Source organism: Prinia subflava, chromosome 9 (assembly GCF_021018805.1).
Source record: "Prinia subflava isolate CZ2003 ecotype Zambia chromosome 9, Cam_Psub_1.2, whole genome shotgun sequence".
Lineage (NCBI taxonomy): Eukaryota > Metazoa > Chordata > Aves > Passeriformes > Cisticolidae > Prinia > Prinia subflava.
Window position 1 is genome coordinate 18535279 of NC_086255.1, and position 17025 is coordinate 18552303.

At 46.3% G+C, this 17025-nt stretch overlaps 1 protein-coding gene across 1 annotated transcript; it reads left to right on the forward strand.

The window, feature by feature from the left end:
• Positions 1-3023: 3023 nt before the first annotated feature.
• WNT8B (Wnt family member 8B) lies at positions 3024-16064 on the forward strand. Its single transcript, XM_063406477.1, has 6 exons — positions 3024-4900; positions 10473-10506; positions 11482-11620; positions 12909-13034; positions 14979-15121; positions 15507-16064. Exons 1-6 carry the CDS (start codon positions 4842-4844, stop codon positions 16062-16064), a joined length of 1059 nt encoding a protein of 352 aa, XP_063262547.1. The 5' UTR covers positions 3024-4841.
• The last annotated feature ends 961 nt before the right edge of the window (positions 16065-17025 follow it).

Below are 17025 nucleotides of genomic sequence, written 5' to 3' on the forward strand. Positions count from 1 at the left end.
ACCAGCAGCTCCACACCACTGCTGTGACACAACCAGTCAGAATCATCTTTGGACTTTACCTACTCTGAGGCCTCAAGATACTTGGTCTGGAGAAACAGGGAGGAGGAAAGAAGTTTTAAGCTTGGATGTTGTGCAGAGCCTGTTGTCTGTGCTGGACACGGCCATGTCTAGCACAGCAGCATTTCCCTGCACCCCTGCAATCCCCTGCTCTTCCACAGGAGAGCTGAGGTGCAGCCCAGCCGCAGGCCAAGCGGGGAGCACCATCTGCCGGCTTTGACACAGCAGGCTGCTCGGCAGAGGGACAAATTACAGGGTAACCCAGAGCTGCTTATGCCGCTGCACGGTCATTAGACCGCATAGCAAATCAGAGCTGAAAAAAATCACAGGTTGGACAAATCCCTCAGCTAAACCTCCTCCTGTCAGCTTCACAAAAGGGACTCCAAACCAGCCAGTCTTTCTGCACTAGAGCCAAACAAAGTGACTTGCGTGAAGGAGATTTAGTTGTTAGTGAGCTGGATTTAGAGATCTTGCAGAGCTTGTGAACAGTTTCAGCTAAAGAAGTTTGAAACATGTCAGTGGGCAGCCTTTTAATGCTTCATTCTTACAGTTCAAAATGTAGTTTTGTTTACAAATATTCCTGATAATAATAATATTGAAGGGAGCACTGAGAGCCTGAAAGGCAAAGAAAATGTATGTCTCTGGTGCAACAGTGGACCTGTTTAAGCAGCTCCCAAGTAGATTTTTCTTGGGTTCCTCAGGTCTGCTTCCTCGGGTCAAGTCACTTCCTATAATGTGTGATGGATGTGTCCCATCCCACAGTTCACTGCAGTGGACAAGGATCCACTGAGCTGTCCCTGAATGAACCTTACAGAGAACCTACAAATGTGAGGATACTCTCAGTACTGGCAAAGCACAAGCAGACCTCACAGGAGGCTGTTCTGTGTGCGTCATCCAGGCAGAGAACAACACGGGGGAACAGCACTAGGTTACAAAATCAAGCTTACAGCAAAGAGGTCATACCACTATTGGCATCTTCTGGTGTGTCAATACTGTCTTTAATGGCACAATCTCAGACTGATACAGCTAAACACAAAAATAAACAGAGACGCTTCTGGGCACATCAGCACCTTTCCTGCCTCTTCAGAGCCAAAATGCTAAAAATTCCATATTTGCTTCCATTTCATGTCTGTTGATCTCAAGAAAGCTATTGCATTTCCCCAGCCTTTATTTGGTTTTGTTTCTGGAGCCACTTGACTGAAGAAGCAGAATAGCACAGGGCATTTTCAGTACAGAACTGTGAGCAAAATGTACACCCTGTTGGGGTGCTGGTGGATGTTTTGACAGATTTTAGACACTATTGAAGATGTATTTATTTGGTCCAAAAGGCAAAGCTACAGTCAAAGCAATTGAAATTCATTTACTACACTGGAAGCTGGACCTTCTTAAACTATTTCAGCCTTTTCAGGTTTGAATTCTGTGTGTTGCCTAGATAAGACTATTCTTATTATGAGATTATAATTCCCTTTTATTTTGATTTCATACCTTTTACATATCTTTTTAACAGAAGAAATGTTGAATTCTTTCTTGACCTTTTTAATGGCCATTTTGTTTTAAGAAATCTGTCCTTTGGACACTTTGCATTGACATGAAGAAACTTTTGAGATATCTGTGAGCCAGACTTGGAATTATTACCCTCACTTTTAAACTTTTTTATATCCATCAGTTGCATTGGTACCAAGGTGGAAGGCAGTAGGAGTGTTAAAGGCCTTATTTTTCACTTTTTCTCTGAGTTTTGTGATTACTTGTACAAGTTCTTTTAGGATAGTTCAGATTTTCTCTGTACTGTGGAATTAAACTTAGACATGTGATATTAAAATTTTGTTGGGTTTTTTGTTTGTTTGGGGGTTTGTTTGTTTTTTTAAAAAATAAACAGGAAGCAATTACTGCAGATGGTGGCAGTGGTGGCTCCTGTTGTCCTCAAGCCCTGCCTGCCTTTTGGGAGATGAACAAATAGCCAAACACACATTAGAGTACTCAGTGCAAAGGTCAGAAGAGATCTGTATTGGCCAGTGGGTCAAGTGGGGTAAGGTACCTGTTCTGGCCATAAAATGTGTTTTACTTCTCTCTACATCCATTTAATAAATTTACAGAGCTTTTGTCAGTAAAAATAACAAAATTTGAGGAACATTAAAAATAATTTTGCATCCCATTTCTTTAGATAGTGCTTCACAGAATCTTTTAAATAGCTTTTGAGAACTATAATTAAATACTTTGAAACATGTTCATGATAGTTTTGTTTCAGACTTTGCCTACAGCTTCTTTGGTCTGAAAAACATGCTTGTTTCCAGGAAAGTAAGTATTGCATTTAATTGTAATTAGATGTTGACAAAGGAGGCTGATGTTTTCAAAGTGGCTGGTGCTTCTGCGAGCTTGGAGAAAGGCCTGGGTGCCTCTTGCAACAGTTAATAAAAACAATTAATTGCATCTGTTTATTTTGGATCCACCTGCTATTAATATTTTCCTACCTTTTGTAATCTTCTTACTTAATTTTTCTCGGAGTAACAGAAACAGCTCACCCCAGTGAACCCAATGGTGCCCCTCCTTTCCAATTGGTCAAGAAATATCTGATGTGTGGTATGATTTCAAAATGCTGTTGCTGCCAGACCTGAGAAATGTGAAAACTTCAGCTCAAGAATCCTAAAATAGACATTTGGAGACTTACAAGAAACAACTGAAAATTCTTCCCCTTTCTCCCGTCAGAAATAGATGCCAAATGCAGGATGGTGGCATCTCCTGCATCTCACCAGTGCTGTCCCAGAGGGACTGAGCCCCTTGGCAGACCCTCAGCTCCCCTGAGGCAGCATCAGCCTCTGCAGCTGCTCTCTACACCAAGTCCAGGACAACCTGGCAGGGGGAGCACAGCTACCTCCACTACTTGAATTAGACCCCAAACCATTAAACTGCGCTAAACATCACAGCACTGAAATTTTGTTTCAATATAATTAATAATTAAAAATAGTATTCTTAAAAAATAATCTAAGAATAAATAAAGGGCTCATTTCCCTCATCTTTCAGTTTTTTAGGTTTTATCTTCTACTAGACAAATTCTCAAGCTTTTTTCTCAGCATATGTAACACCTTAGTTTTTAAAATGCTCAGGGCTCCAGGACTTGGGGCTTTAAATGAGTGCAGATACCATCGGTCTTGCTGTAATGAGACTCATCTGGGGGCACAGCTGGCCCAGAGATAAACTGCTGCCACCTGCATTTTCTTCTCCTCTGGGTGCCCACAAATTGCCCAGTCAGCCTTGGGGTGAGGGAGTGCCCTGGCTGGACAGACAGTGCTCTGGGTAGTGTTTTGCCAGCAGTGTCCTACGTGCTGTGCCTGGCCAGGGCTCCCTGCCTTGAGCACAGCTGGGCTCAGTGTGAGATGGCCAAAATCCATCAGAGAGCAAATCTCTGCCGGGCAGCTTTCCTTTCCTGAGACTGTGCAACCCAGCAGGGACTTCTGTCCACCCAAAGTGTCCCCAAGCAGAGCTCAGCCTCTCACCAGCCCTACCTGATGGCTCAGCCACATGGTCTCAGTCCTCTTCAAATCCTGCCTGGGTCCAGCACTTCTGCTTGATAGCTGTGCCCTGGATGAAATGAGTTTGACTGGTCTCAGCCCATGTTTTGGCTGATCACATCCACAGCACAAAATTTAATTATATAGTGTTGAGAAGATCTCCCTATGGCTTTGGGACATGATGATACAACTGGTCATGTTGATTTACAGCCAGTCAGGGTATCTGTGGTGGGTGCTGCAACAGTAACTGGGATGTCCCTTGTGGCCAGCTGCCACAGGCTGCATGCACTTCTAAGTAGCTCCAGCAGCTGTTGGCCTGGGATAAGCCCTCAGTGAGAGACTGCTAACCCTTCCAAACCAAAGACCCCCTCCCATGGAATTTATAGGACATGCCAAAAGCAAAAAATTAAGGGGGAATAGGAAGGTTTAGTCAGAGGCCTTTCTCTTGGGGTGAGGATGGCCTGATGTGAACAGGAGATGGGAAGAAAGAGCAGGTCACCACGATGGAGAAGCAGATGGAGCTAGAAACTGGCCCCGATCCTCCTTAAACCTCTGGGGGAGACTGAGGCAGAGACAATGATCACATATCTGTGACATAAGCAGCAGATGCAGACAGCCTGAACCCAAAATTTCCCCATCCCAGAGCACCCAGTGCACCCCAGCTCAGCAGGGTCTCCAAGTCAGGAGGAGGAGAGGACACTTCAAAAGCAGCCCTTCCAGTTGCCTTTGCGGGGAAGGGAGAGCCAGGGCAGTGCTGGTGGAGATTGAATCTAATGATTACTTTAAGGGATTTGCTGTCTCTTTCTTTATCCCTCTCTCTCAGGTTTTTTTTTTTCTTCTTTTTTTCTTCCCCCCCCCCTTTTCCCTCCCTCTTATCCCTTTCGTGGTGCATTTGTCTTCGAGGAACCTGGGGTGTTCTTTTCATCAGTTCAATCTCTCTCTGGCACTTGAGTCCTGATTGGTTGAAGGACTTAAGGGAAAAAAAATCTTTAATTAAGTAGATAATCTCTTCTTAGGAAGTTCTGCGGCTCCATTTCACCAGCCCCCTTTAGCTCTTACTTTAGGATTGGTTATCCTTTGCAGAAGGTGGGATTCAGGAGGCATCCGCCTCTTCATCACACCAGGATTGCCGGGTGGAAAATAACTCCATCCCTTCCCTAAATTAGTTGTGTTTCTTTTTTTTTTTTTTTTTTTTTTTTCTCTGGTGGTGGTGGTACACAAGTTTGGGGTTTTTTTAGGATCTCTTTTCTCCCTCTTTATTTGGATTTTATATTTCACATGGACCCTTACCTGGGCATCTTCTTCCTCACTCCCTTCTTCCAGTCCTGCTATGCCTGGTGAGTATCAAGAGCATCTCAGTCTGTGTCACAGGCAGGTGCTCGTCCCAGATACCCTAAGAAAATTCCTCTTCACTTTCCTAAATATCTCCTCTTTCTCACTTAGCTCAGTTCTGTCTTTAATGGAATCAGATATTTAGCCAAGTCCCTACACACTCATTTGCAGAAATGTTAGATCTATGAAAGTCCCCCTTTTCCCCCGTGCCTCCCAAAAATAAGTAGGGGCCAGATTGTAAGCTGGGGTAAAATAGAGGAGAGTGGATGCTGAGACCTAGCCCCTCACTTTCAAGTGAGAAGATAACCCAAGGGAAGAGTCAGAAACTTCTGTTTTTCCAAAGGCTCCCAGTCAGCTTGTCTCTTGTCTTAATTAAATCAAGTGGGGCTTCTCTCACGCTCCCCAAAGACAGTCTGTGATTAAGAGCTCAGAGCCCACAGGGGTGAGTTACATCCACAGAAGTGTCACTCTGGATGAGCAGCCTGAGAGCCAAGCTCCTTGGCACACACAGGGTCCGAATTACATGGCTGAAATTCATGTATTAGGATTTCCTGGGGAGAAGCTTTTGCAATGGTGATTGCTACAGCTCGGTTTCCAACCACCTGAGTCCCGTCAGACCAGGTCTGTTGTGCACAAATCTGTGGCCATCTCCTGTGGACCTCTAGCTTTGTCCTGAGGGCAGTGTTATATTTATTCTCCCAACAGACCTTTAAGGGTGAACAGAAAGAGATTACGCTTGCATCAAATCTCATATTATTCCTTGTAGGATATATCAGTGCCATTCCCAAAGAGAAATCATCTCTGCAGGTATTTTTCCTACATGATTTTTACTGAGTACTCAAACTTTTTTTCTCAATTGCTGTGATGCCCTGGGGAATCTGCTCAATAGGTTACAGACTTATCTCTAATGGCAAGGAAAGTATTTTACCATTCCATTACTAAAATCCCCTGCCTTCCCCATAGCAGATCTCTAGGGTTATTATCATAGATGGTGAAGTCAAAATTACAAAATGAGAAACTAAAGAGTAAATATGGACTCATTCCAGTTAGTTTGGAAGTGAAATTCATGTTCTTTCAAATATTTTCTGCTCCCTTCATTAAAAGAATATGCAACAATTTGTATATGTCTAAACACTATACAGCAGCAAACTCAAGATAAACTTCCCGTCTGGAACAAGTGGAATATGTATGTTCCACAGAAAGGCTAGGGAAGAGCTCATGCTGATTTTATTATTATTTTTCTGCTCTTCCTATGTACATGTCTTGCTTTCCTCCATAAAAAAAGGTTTAGAATGCGTTAAAAGAAAAAAACCCAACCTTTTAAAGAAGCAGTTCAAAGGAGAGAAATTTCAAAGTAGAGCTAAATATGGAAATCCATGTGTGCAAAGTAGAGCTAAATATGGAAATCCAAGACATTTTCAGTCCAAAGTTGGATGTTTAAATTCCCTGTCTTTCAGCAGTTTTTATCTAAGAGAAAAGTTTTTAGATCAAGACAACCCTGCTTCTCTCTGCATGTTGCTCAGAGGTCATAAGTTCCATAGAGGAAGGAAAATTGCAACCCTTATTTGAAATTATCATTTTGCAGACACTGTCCCTTAATTCTTGAAGGGAAAAAAGACAAATTTGTGGGAATCATAAAATAATTCTGCTTGAAATTTGTGCTTGTTTTCTCTATCTGATCCAATGGCTTAAAACAAAACATTTTTTCCTGTGATTTAATCACAAGAATTGGGAGTGGGAGCATGGGGGGGAGTAATATAGAACAACAAAAATGTTTATATACATACATACAGATATATATATGTGGCCATTTCCCTTCTTTGAGTGTGGCTTAGATTTTACCATTTAAAGGACTGTTCAACCAGTGTATTATTTCTAGGTGATCAAAACATCAGTGTTGAATTTAGGAACAAAATCCTCAAAATAAATATAACAAAACAGAGAAAAATGAAGAAAAAATAAGTAAAGTTCCAAATGTTATCAAGTTGCTGCCAAGTCTCCTCTCCTCTGGGAATAATATCAAGATCTCTAATTCAGTAGTTCGCTTCTAAATGTATTCTTTACATTTCAGCTATGAGACTGCCTTTGGTTTCCAGCCTCCCTGATTTTCTAATAACCTCGTGGAGCTCATATTGGGAACAAAACTCAGATCCAAAGGGAATTTCTATCCATTTTCTCTATTTACAATAATGATAGTGAAGATGTAAATCCAGCTTTATAATTTTCTAAAGAGCAGAACCAGCAGCACAGTAGCCCAAGTGGGTGGTAAGATATCAGACAAATATTGTAATAAGAGATTAGATAAGGCTCTTAGGGCATATTAAACTGAAGAGTGTGATGCTAAACTGAGGAGTGTGATATTATTGGTTAAACCTATAACGGAGACAGAATTATCAGAGGCTTATTAGTATTTGATATGAGTAAAATATAATGGGACAGCTGCTTGGCAGGGTTCTTTGCTTTCAGATTCAATAAAAATATGATAGAAAACTCCTGCTAAAGATATTCACTAGCTTTGAGATAAATTTCTAATATTGGATCCGATTGATTCTAGAGACACTGTCACTATTGTACTACATCTGTGTAAGTAGTGTTAATTGCTCTCTGCCCTTACTGGAGACTATATACAGAATGGAAATGCATTTTTCTTAGCTAAATTATAAGAGCAAGGACAAAGCACACAGATTCTGTCTCCATTATTTTCTTTCCTTCCTCCTCAACATGAGTAAGAAAAATTTCAGCCAGCCTCCAGCTATATGACAGTCCCATCCCTCCTTCTCCTGAACCCACTTGAAGTTGCAAGAGTCAAATGTTGGGGTGTCAAATGCACCAAATGCTTTAAACTTTGTGAATCCTTTACTTGTTTAAGTCCTACAAATCCAGGCAGCAGCATGCCTGCCTGTTGATCTGAGAGCTCAAGGAAAATGCCTTCTGTCTCTCTGACTTTATAAACTGTTTAGACTATCCTGCTGCGAAATTGCTACTGTATCATTTGCTCAGCTGCAGATGGAGAATTGGCATATCCTGAACTTGGCCTTTTTGTGAACCTTGAAGTTTATCCTGGAAAGAACAGATCCTCTGCATCTATGCAGTCATGTCAATTGACTCCTGCTAACAGGCTGGTTTGCTGTAAACTCTGATGGTGTGGATTACCGTCCTCCTCCTAAAGCCATTCTTGCAGCTTCTCAGAAGTTCCTAATCCAAGGGATTGAGCAAAATCACTCCTATACACTGTGAATTTGGGTTTTCCTACCCACATGGGAAGCAATGCAGATGGGATATATCTCTTGTTTTGGTAACAAAAGCAAGATAAGAGAGGACTTGCAATTTTCTAGCTCTTGCCTACGCAGGAGCATTTTACCAGAGTTTTCTCACAGCTGCTACCAGGGCTCAGATTCACACTGACACTATCCTGAGTGTGGTCCCCCTAGCAAAGAACTTAAGGTCAAGGCAATGGACAGAAGGGAAACCAGATGGAAAAATGACTTGTTCATGCTGCTACCCAGTTGCGTTAGGATGGGGACCCATGGAGCTTACACAGTCTGATTAGCCCCAGGTTCATGGCCCTGTGTGATTCAGGTCACCCGATGCTCTAATCACTCGGCTACAGATGCCGTCTCTCCAAGTCCCAGGAAATATTTAATTAGCTGTACAATGCAGAAGCAGCTTCCAAAGGAAAATTCCTCTGCAAAACAACCATCAACTTCATGCTAAAGTACCCATGGGGGCTGGAGCACAGCCGGGTCTGAATCCCAAGCCTGGAACAAAGGCAAAGAATCTCCTGTTCTTGCAGTGCCCTGGCACAGCTCACTCCTGCTTTGACCCAGGGGAATCTTTCCCAAAGCAAGCTTCATCAATATAAACATATTTTCACAAAAAAAAAACCAACCCAAAACACAAAAACCAAACCAAAACAAAAGATAGCTAGACTTGCCAGAATGAAATGTTGCAAACTCATTCTCCTAACTCTTTCTAAACTGTAACAGCAAAGATCAGGTTTCTTGTGATTTTGACCAAGCAAAAGTAATAAGACCTCCTTTTGTGGTGTACTTTGGAAAGGATCTCTGTGGGCACAGTTCTAGTGGAGGTGGTGTGGGCTGGCTAACTGCACAAGTGGTTTTCCAGGGCAGGACAGCATCCTCTCTCAGTCTCTCACGTGTCTGAGGTCTGGCACCAGTCCTGCCACCCTGTCTGTCCCTGTGTCAGGGCAGGGCTGCACTTTGACCCTCAGCTTTGACAGCAGTGCCTGCTTCTGCCTGGGCTTGAGCCCACCCTGGGTGCCCCCACAGTGTCTGTGCTGGATTTGTAGCACAAAAATACAGTATTTTTTCTCCCTTATGAGAGAATACTTGTGGCTCATTTGAAGCAGGACATAATCTGGAGAAGAAGCTGAAGAGCCAAGTTTCTATCAGTGCATGCTCTGTCATTTTCCCAATCATTCACTCACTGCAAGGTCTCAATCCACTCATTCCACCTCTCTGGCTTCAGTGTTCTTTCTGGGTGATAGCAGCACTCACACATTTCTCTGAAGTCCTGGATTCCAGCAGGGAAAATGCTCCACAGACTCACCAGAAATAGTGATGAGTGTTATTTTACATAGCTGGAGAGAGTGGAATTAGGTATTTTTAGGAGACTCTCTCTTTTCATACTTCATTTCTGGCTTGGGATATTTGGAGTTGGCTCTTGGGCTTTTTCAGAGTCAGTCCTTTCTGCCATGACACAGCTAAGCAGGATTCACCCAGCCATTCTCCAGATTCTGCAGGTGGTCACTGCACCATATGGAGTCCTAAACACTGACTGACCATTTGCACAGAAACATTCTTTCTTACTGGAGAAAGACTCAGACCAGACAGCATCAGTTCTGCAAGACCGTAGGGACAGTGTTGGAGACAAGCCACACTGCCTGACCCTTGGAGGTGATCCTTCCACACCGTCAGTAGAAAGACCAGAAAGGTTAATTTTGTCTAGGACCTCCCACCCACCCCAAACCCCCAGGGTCCCTTGCACAGTGTCCAGGAGGATGGGAAGGATGTATATTTGTGCTCAGCCATCACCATAACCTGACCAAGAGGAGAGTGTGGGCAGTCAGATATGGCACCACAGGAAAACAAGGGACTGTGATGTGGGAGATGCATCTGGACACATATTGCAAAGGAGCAGCGGTGTGATGCCCTCCTTCCCTCAGCGTGGTCCCATTCCTTGGGCTGGGGGAAATGCTACCTTGAGTTTAGTCAAGTGAGGTAAAAAGCAAGGCTAGGGGAACAGGAAAGCTAAACAATGGGTGGATTGGTACAAAGGGTAGCTGAGCAGAGGAAAGCAAAAGGAGGGAGCACTGAAGGAACTGCAGCCCAGTACAGCCTGACTGAGGGGAGCACGGTGGGGGGAAGGGGACAGCACTGTCCTGTCCCTTAGGGAGCAGTCCCTGTCCCAAGGGGACATGGGGGAGAGACCAGAGGTGCTTGCAGTCAGGAGACAGGCAGACTGTGGGGGAGAGAGAGGAGAGCCCTGGGATGCCTGGCATTCCCCAGGCCCCTCCACCATCACCCCCTCCCTGCTGACACTGTCTCTGTCTTCCAGGTCAGTGAATAATTTCCTGATGACGGGCCCCAAGGTAAGAGAAATCCCTTTGATCTCTGTTCCTGATTCCACTAAACCCAGGGAGGGAAGGAGAGAGAGAGAGGGGCTCCTCCTTCCCACTCCTCTCCACCCAGCCTTGGCAAGAGCTCCCCTCACCCCCAGGTCTCCAGCAAAAAGGCAAAGAAAGGCCAGGAAAGATTTGCTGTGAGCTGCAACTTGGGAGCTCCTTGGGCTGCACGGGCCCTGAGCAATGCTGACCTGGGGTTTTTTTAAGCCAGTTGCAGCCAGATTCTGGAGATTTTTCTATTGACGCCAGTCAAGGCTCTCACCTGACATCTGTTGCTTCCTGAGGATCAGGTTGGCATCAGGGCTTCTGATCCAGCCAGAAAGTATTTTCTGTAGGTCCTGTAAAACATAGTTCCTCAAGGAGCACAACGAGAATTGCCAGGACTTTGTTCCACATTTTTGATCCCTCACATCCTTGTGCTCCTTTTTCAGAGGTTTTTTTTTTCTTAGCCAGGACCCGTTGTAAAATTTACCAAGGTTTTGTTCTGGCTATTCTCCAGGAACACCTCCAGGCCCATCTAGATCCCAATACATTGGTGAAGCAACCTTGCCCCAAAGCACTAGCTCTCCCCCATGGGCTGGGGTGAAGAACAAGGCAGGTTGAGGCATCTTCTGGCCTGGAGCTCCCTGTTCTGAGCAGAAAGCTCTGTTTTCCTCTCATGGTGGAGAGATAAGGGGTTCCCCATGGTAGAGGCTGGCTGGCACATTTCCTAATGTGGCTAACAGCCAAGAGCTCAGCTTTCTCACCCAGAAGGCACAGGCTCTGACCCAATAACAGCAGGAAATGGATTTGCTGCTGGTGGTGAGCTTCCCAGGGATGCCAAACCTGGGCGACCTTCTGAGCTCTGTATGTCTTGTCTTTGTAAGACAAGACATACCGAGCTGGCTGCTTTCAGTTGAAAATAGGCATCGTCCCTGTGCTGACCCCCAGCTCTGCTCCTAGGCCTACCTCATCTACTCCAGCAGTGTGGCAGCTGGGGCGCAGAGCGGCATCGAGGAGTGCAAGTTCCAGTTCGCCTGGGACCGCTGGAACTGCCCGGAGAGGGCACTGCAGCTCTCCAGCCACGGTGGGCTGCGCAGTGGTAAGGAAAGCATTGGATACCACTACTGGGATCCCCTGGCTACAGGTTAGAGCCCATGGCCCCCTCTTCTCTTCCCAAATGCCTCCTTTTCTTCCCCATTCCCACCTGGGAAGTGTCTTTCCCAGGAATCCCCCAGAGTGATCTCCCCAGGAGACCCCTTCCCCCATCAGCTGCCAGATACACTGGGATCTAGCTCCAAGGCCTCCTTGCAATGCCAGCCTTATCCATGGACCTGCTGAACCCCTGCTGGCACAGGACCAACCCTCACTCAATGCCTCCCCTCAAGGATGCACCTCCCTGACCTGTGCATGGCCTGCTGGACACACCACACCTAGACAGTGTCCCAGGGTATCCCAGGGAGGCTGAGAGCCAGTGCAGGCTGGCCGGGTAGCAAGCAGAGGGATAAGGCTGAAGGGAGCAGGAAAGAGTTCATCAGTGGCTGTGCTCTGGCCAGGAGGCAGGAGAAAAGTCTTCCTACATCTTCCAGGTGTCAAAATCACCTTAGGCAGAAATACAGGATCCCTGACCTGAGTCACTGCAGGGCATGGGGCTGTGGTCATTGTCAGTGTATCCTATTTCTTACCTATTTTCCTACCAGGTCCCAGGAAATATTTCAGTGCATATCTGGCCCTCTAGACCTATGTTTTATGCTAGGCTGGGCTCATACCTGCTCTGTAAAAGCAGGACCTGGGTGTGGAGGAGAGCCTCAGGCCTCTGGTGGGACTGGCAGCAGAGACCAGAGTCCTAGGCAAAGGTGGACAAAGGTTTCAAAGCGGGGCCTTGAGGAGACAATTGCAGCACAAGGCCCACTCTGAGATCACAAGCAGGTCCCTGAATCATTCCTGTCAAGGTTATCTGCTCAGATCTACACCTTGCTGGTATTAAATGAAAGCCAAAGGCTCAGTGAAGCCAGCTGATGATTCTCAGACTGATCCTGGTGGGTAGGTATGGTCACTGCTCAGAGCCCTTTCAGCAGAAGGTAAGGCTCGAGGGAACTGTGGGGAAGGAGCTCCTTGATACTAGATGGAGAGAACTCCTTCCTGTTGGGGGTGTGTTAGTGAGAAGTGTCTGTGGTAAATCACCACTGCTGAGCTCCCACAAGGACAGCCAGGTGCTATCTCGTCCACACCTTTTCAAATGGCGTGAGTCAGTCTGGATCATATTTGGGAGCTTCTGCCTTCATGCAGTTCAAGCCCAAAAGACTCCTGCATGGTAGGAACAATTTCTAACACTGCCCTTGTCCGGAAATCTTTTGCATATCTGCTCTCTTTGCATTCCCCCTCGACAGCAAACCGAGAAACAGCCTTTGTCCATGCCATCAGCTCTGCGGGCGTCATGTACACACTGACCCGGAACTGCAGCCTGGGCGATTTTGACAACTGTGGCTGTGACGACTCCCGCAATGGACAGCTGGGTAAGGAGAGATGAGCTGCTGCCCCTCACTCATCCCAGGCAGCAGGAGAAGCTCTTCTCCACTGAGGCCTGCAGAAACACCTTCCCATCCTGGTCCCCACACTTGGGAACAATGCTCAGAGCAGAGCTTTCCATGGTTTAAACCAAAGTAGCTTGATGGAAGCTAATGGAGCCACCTCCAGTTCACACCAGCCAAGCTCTTGATGCTTTCCCTTACTTTCTAAATGAGCAGGAAAGTCGAAGGGCTTGCAGTTTCCCTGGTTCTATTTAAACTGTGGAGAGAATAACTATATCACATGTGCAGAGGAGCGGATCTGTTGCCATGCACCTAAATGATCTTGGTATAGCAGCACAGGTCAGGGATCTCAGGGTTCCCAGGGTCTGCAGGACCAGGCTGGCCCCACAGCAGAATGACCATGAGGAAAAGCAGGCTGGCATCCATAAACCTCTCTAGCACTTGTCAGCATGGCAGGCACACAAGAGCAGAACCAAGAGAATCACTGTGGCACACAGCCATCACACCCTCCACATGACAGTGGTATCCAGGCCCTTGGTATCCAAGCACCCCTGGTGGGGAACTCCAGGCTGCACCACTCCAGCTCTCTCCTAAGCTTTCACAGAAAACATTGACATTTACGGGTTTTGTTTTGAATAGAAAGAGGCCAAATTTCAAATTATGAAAATCTTTTAAAAGCCATGCCGTGTCCAGCCACATTAGGCAGTCAGTATGTGTCACTTTATGAAAAACTCCTCTGGAGTGTCCAGTATTTAGTAATTTACTGGCTGGTAGTTTTGAAAATAGCCACTACTGCTTAGGTGTCCAAAGTTTGGGAATGCAGAACAAGACTTTTGCAACAACACATCAAATTCTATCTTCTCTGGAAAATCAAGTTAGTCATGCTACATTTCTTTTTCCCTAAATAGATCTGTTTTTAATAAAAAACTTTCCAGTGTGGACTTAAAGCCTTGTAAGGCACAGGAAATCTTTGGGCTTGACCAAAACAGCATGATCCAATTCAGCCATTGGACTGAATCCAAGCTGGCGAAAGGTCTTCCTACTTCCTTCAGTCCCAGTTCTTGATTTGGACTGCATCATCCACTGCAATTACCCACCTCCCATGAAACACTCCTGTCTTTCCCTGGGAGAGGGGATCACGATGCCTTGGCAAGGGCCAGGCCTTTCCAGAGAGGCACAAGGCCATTAAACCACAACTCCCAAGATGTACCAATGTGGCATGTCAGGGTCAGAATATTCCAGATTTCAAATCTTCATTAATAATTTGGCATCTTTCTCTAGGAGGAAAAAACTGCATTATATTTTTCCAGTCCTGCTCAGCTCCCACTCAGTTAGGAAAAGTACCTTCCACATATTTTTGTGTAATTTCACAGTTCTGTACTGACTCCTTTGTTTCTTGATGGTAACTAGAAAATCAGACCCTTCTAAGATGCCCAACATCATCTCAGAATTCTGGGTGTGCCAAAACCAGGGCCTCCTTGATGCACGTGTGCCAGGCTTGGGCTGTTCTAGGCAGAGGGGAATCTGGTGCCTCTGACCAGGATGCCTCCACCAGTTTGTTAATCCAAGTTAGCAAGATTTTATCCCTGGAAGTCATGCTGAACCAGCTGAAGTCAGGGTTTGAGAGGTGATTAGAGACCCAAAGGCTTATTGCATGTCTGCTAATGCATGATAACTGACAGCTTCTAAATCCTGCTCTATAGAAAGCCTGGAAAGCCCTGCATTTTTTGTACAGGACATTCCCCTTTGCTGCCTGCCTGAGCCACTTACTGTCCAGGCCTCAGAAGAAATGTCATGAACTCAGCGGGAGGGAATCTGGGAGTACTGTGCGGTGAAAGGCTGGATTTGCCCCACAGCCTCCATTCCCTTCTATTACTTCTGAAACCTCTTCTGGTTCTTTGACAGCACACATCTCATTTCCTTTCTTAGGGGGACAAGGCTGGCTGTGGGGAGGCTGCAGCGATAACGTGGGCTTTGGGGAAGCTATTTCCAAGCAGTTTGTGGATGCCCTGGAAACTGGACAAGATGCCAGAGCTGCTATGAACCTGCATAACAACGAGGCAGGTAGAAAGGTGAGCCCCTCTCTCCCTCCAGAGCTGACAGTGCATACCAAATTGGCCCTGAACATTCACTGTGGAGAGTCACAATTTGATGTGGCTAAAAACACATGTCCAGAAGAAATAAATTTTTTGGGGGATGGTGGCAGTACAATGGTGTCTGCTGTAAGGTAGCAAAGCTTCTGTATTAGTGTTAATGACTTTCTGCAGTCCTCATTCTCCCAGTTCAAGGAGGGGAGCACTGTAGAAAAGCAAATCTGTGAGCTTCAGGACTACTGTGCAGGGAGAATTGATGCCAAACTCTTTCACAGGCCTGCAGCCCTGTTTCTGCATGCATTGCAGCACAGAAACAGCTCCTGCAGGGCTTTTTCTTGAACCCCTCTCTCTGCTCACCCTGTAGGCAGTGAAAGGGACCATGAAGCGGACCTGCAAATGCCATGGTGTGTCGGGGAGCTGCACCACCCAGACCTGCTGGCTGCAGTTGCCTGAGTTTCGGGAGGTGGGCACTTACCTCAAAGAGAGGTACCACAAAGCCCTGAAGGTGGACTTGCTGCAGGGAGCAGGGAACAGCGCTGCCAGCCGGGGTGCCATTGCCGAGACCTTCAGTTCCATCTCCAAGAAGGAGCTGGTCCATTTGGAAGACTCTCCTGACTACTGCCTGGAGAACAAGACACTGGGGCTGCTGGGCACGGAGGGCAGGGAGTGCCTGAAGAGGGGCAAGGCGCTCAGCAAGTGGGAGAAGCGGAGCTGCCGGCGGCTGTGTGGGGACTGCGGGCTGGCGGTGGAGGAGAGGCGAGCCGAGATGGTGTCCAGCTGCAACTGCAAATTCCACTGGTGCTGCGCTGTGCGCTGCGAGCAGTGCCGCAAACGGGTCACCAAGTACTTCTGTGTCCGCAAGGAGAAGCGGGAGCGGAGCGGCGGTGGCGCAGCCAGCCACAAGCTCAAGAGAAAGCTCTAACTTGCTTCTACTCCTCCACAGTCCTGCCTGCCCCTCTCCCACCCTTCCCATCAGCTCCTGGCACCATTTCTGTTTGGCATAGTTTTGTCTCATTCCCACTGCTGCCTCACTAGGGCTTGGGCAAGGCAAAAGAGCCTTGTATGTGTGCTCAGGCCTTGCCCATACAGGGCATTAGTGCAGTGGGTAATGTCTTCTGGGGAGACCTTCAAGTTGACAAAACAAGGTTAGACTCAGTCCCTTCAACTCAGGGTCACTCTATCCAGTGACTATGGCATTATCTCTGAAAACACAGGAGGGTCTGAACTTTTGGGCTTGTCCCCAAACAAGCACCGGCTGTGGGCTTTTGAGTAAGTGAGATAAAAAGTAAGGGAAACTGAGATGGCACCAACAATTGGGCAACTCAGATAAATAATCTTAAATGAAAAGAGGCTTTTAAAAAATAGAGGTATTAAAACAGTTATTGCCTCAGGCCTACACCATGAGGAAATAGAAAAGGCATGCAACTCCTTTCTCAGCAAGCCAGTCTCCAGGAACCCCACAGCTTTGCTACCCCCCCTCTGACAGCTTTGCTAAGCTCTCCGGTGCTTTACTTTGTATTTGAAATGGCAGAAGCAAGATCAAAATTGCTGCTTGACCTGCCCATTACACAGCTGTCCAAAAAAGGGGTCCCATCACTTGGTTTTTACATGCTTTCTCTATGTTTTCCAAGCCTCCAGGTGTGGTCTCCCTTTTTAGGCCAGAATTCTTATCAAAGCCCCTGACTGATGCCATAAAGATGTCCTCACACTTCTCCAATACCTCCTTCCTTCCAAATCTCTCCTAGAGAGAAGCTGCCAAGCTGAGCCTACTCCCCATGTCCTGCTGTACTTGCCAAGCAGTCTTAAGCTGTCAGCTAACTAACAATACTTCTTCCTAGTCTGAGAAAATACTGTCAGTTACTATTTAATGGTGGTGTAAATAG

Coding starts and splice junctions, on each gene's coding strand:
- WNT8B (XM_063406477.1), top strand. CDS start 4,842: ATGGACCCTTACCTGGGCATCTTCTTCCTCACTCCCTTCTTCCAGTCC. Junction 13,035..14,978: donor CTCCCGCAATGGACAGCTGG/GTAAGGAGAGAT, acceptor TTCCTTTCTTAG/GGGGACAAGGCTGGCTGTGG. Junction 15,122..15,506: donor ACAACGAGGCAGGTAGAAAG/GTGAGCCCCTCT, acceptor CTCACCCTGTAG/GCAGTGAAAGGGACCATGAA.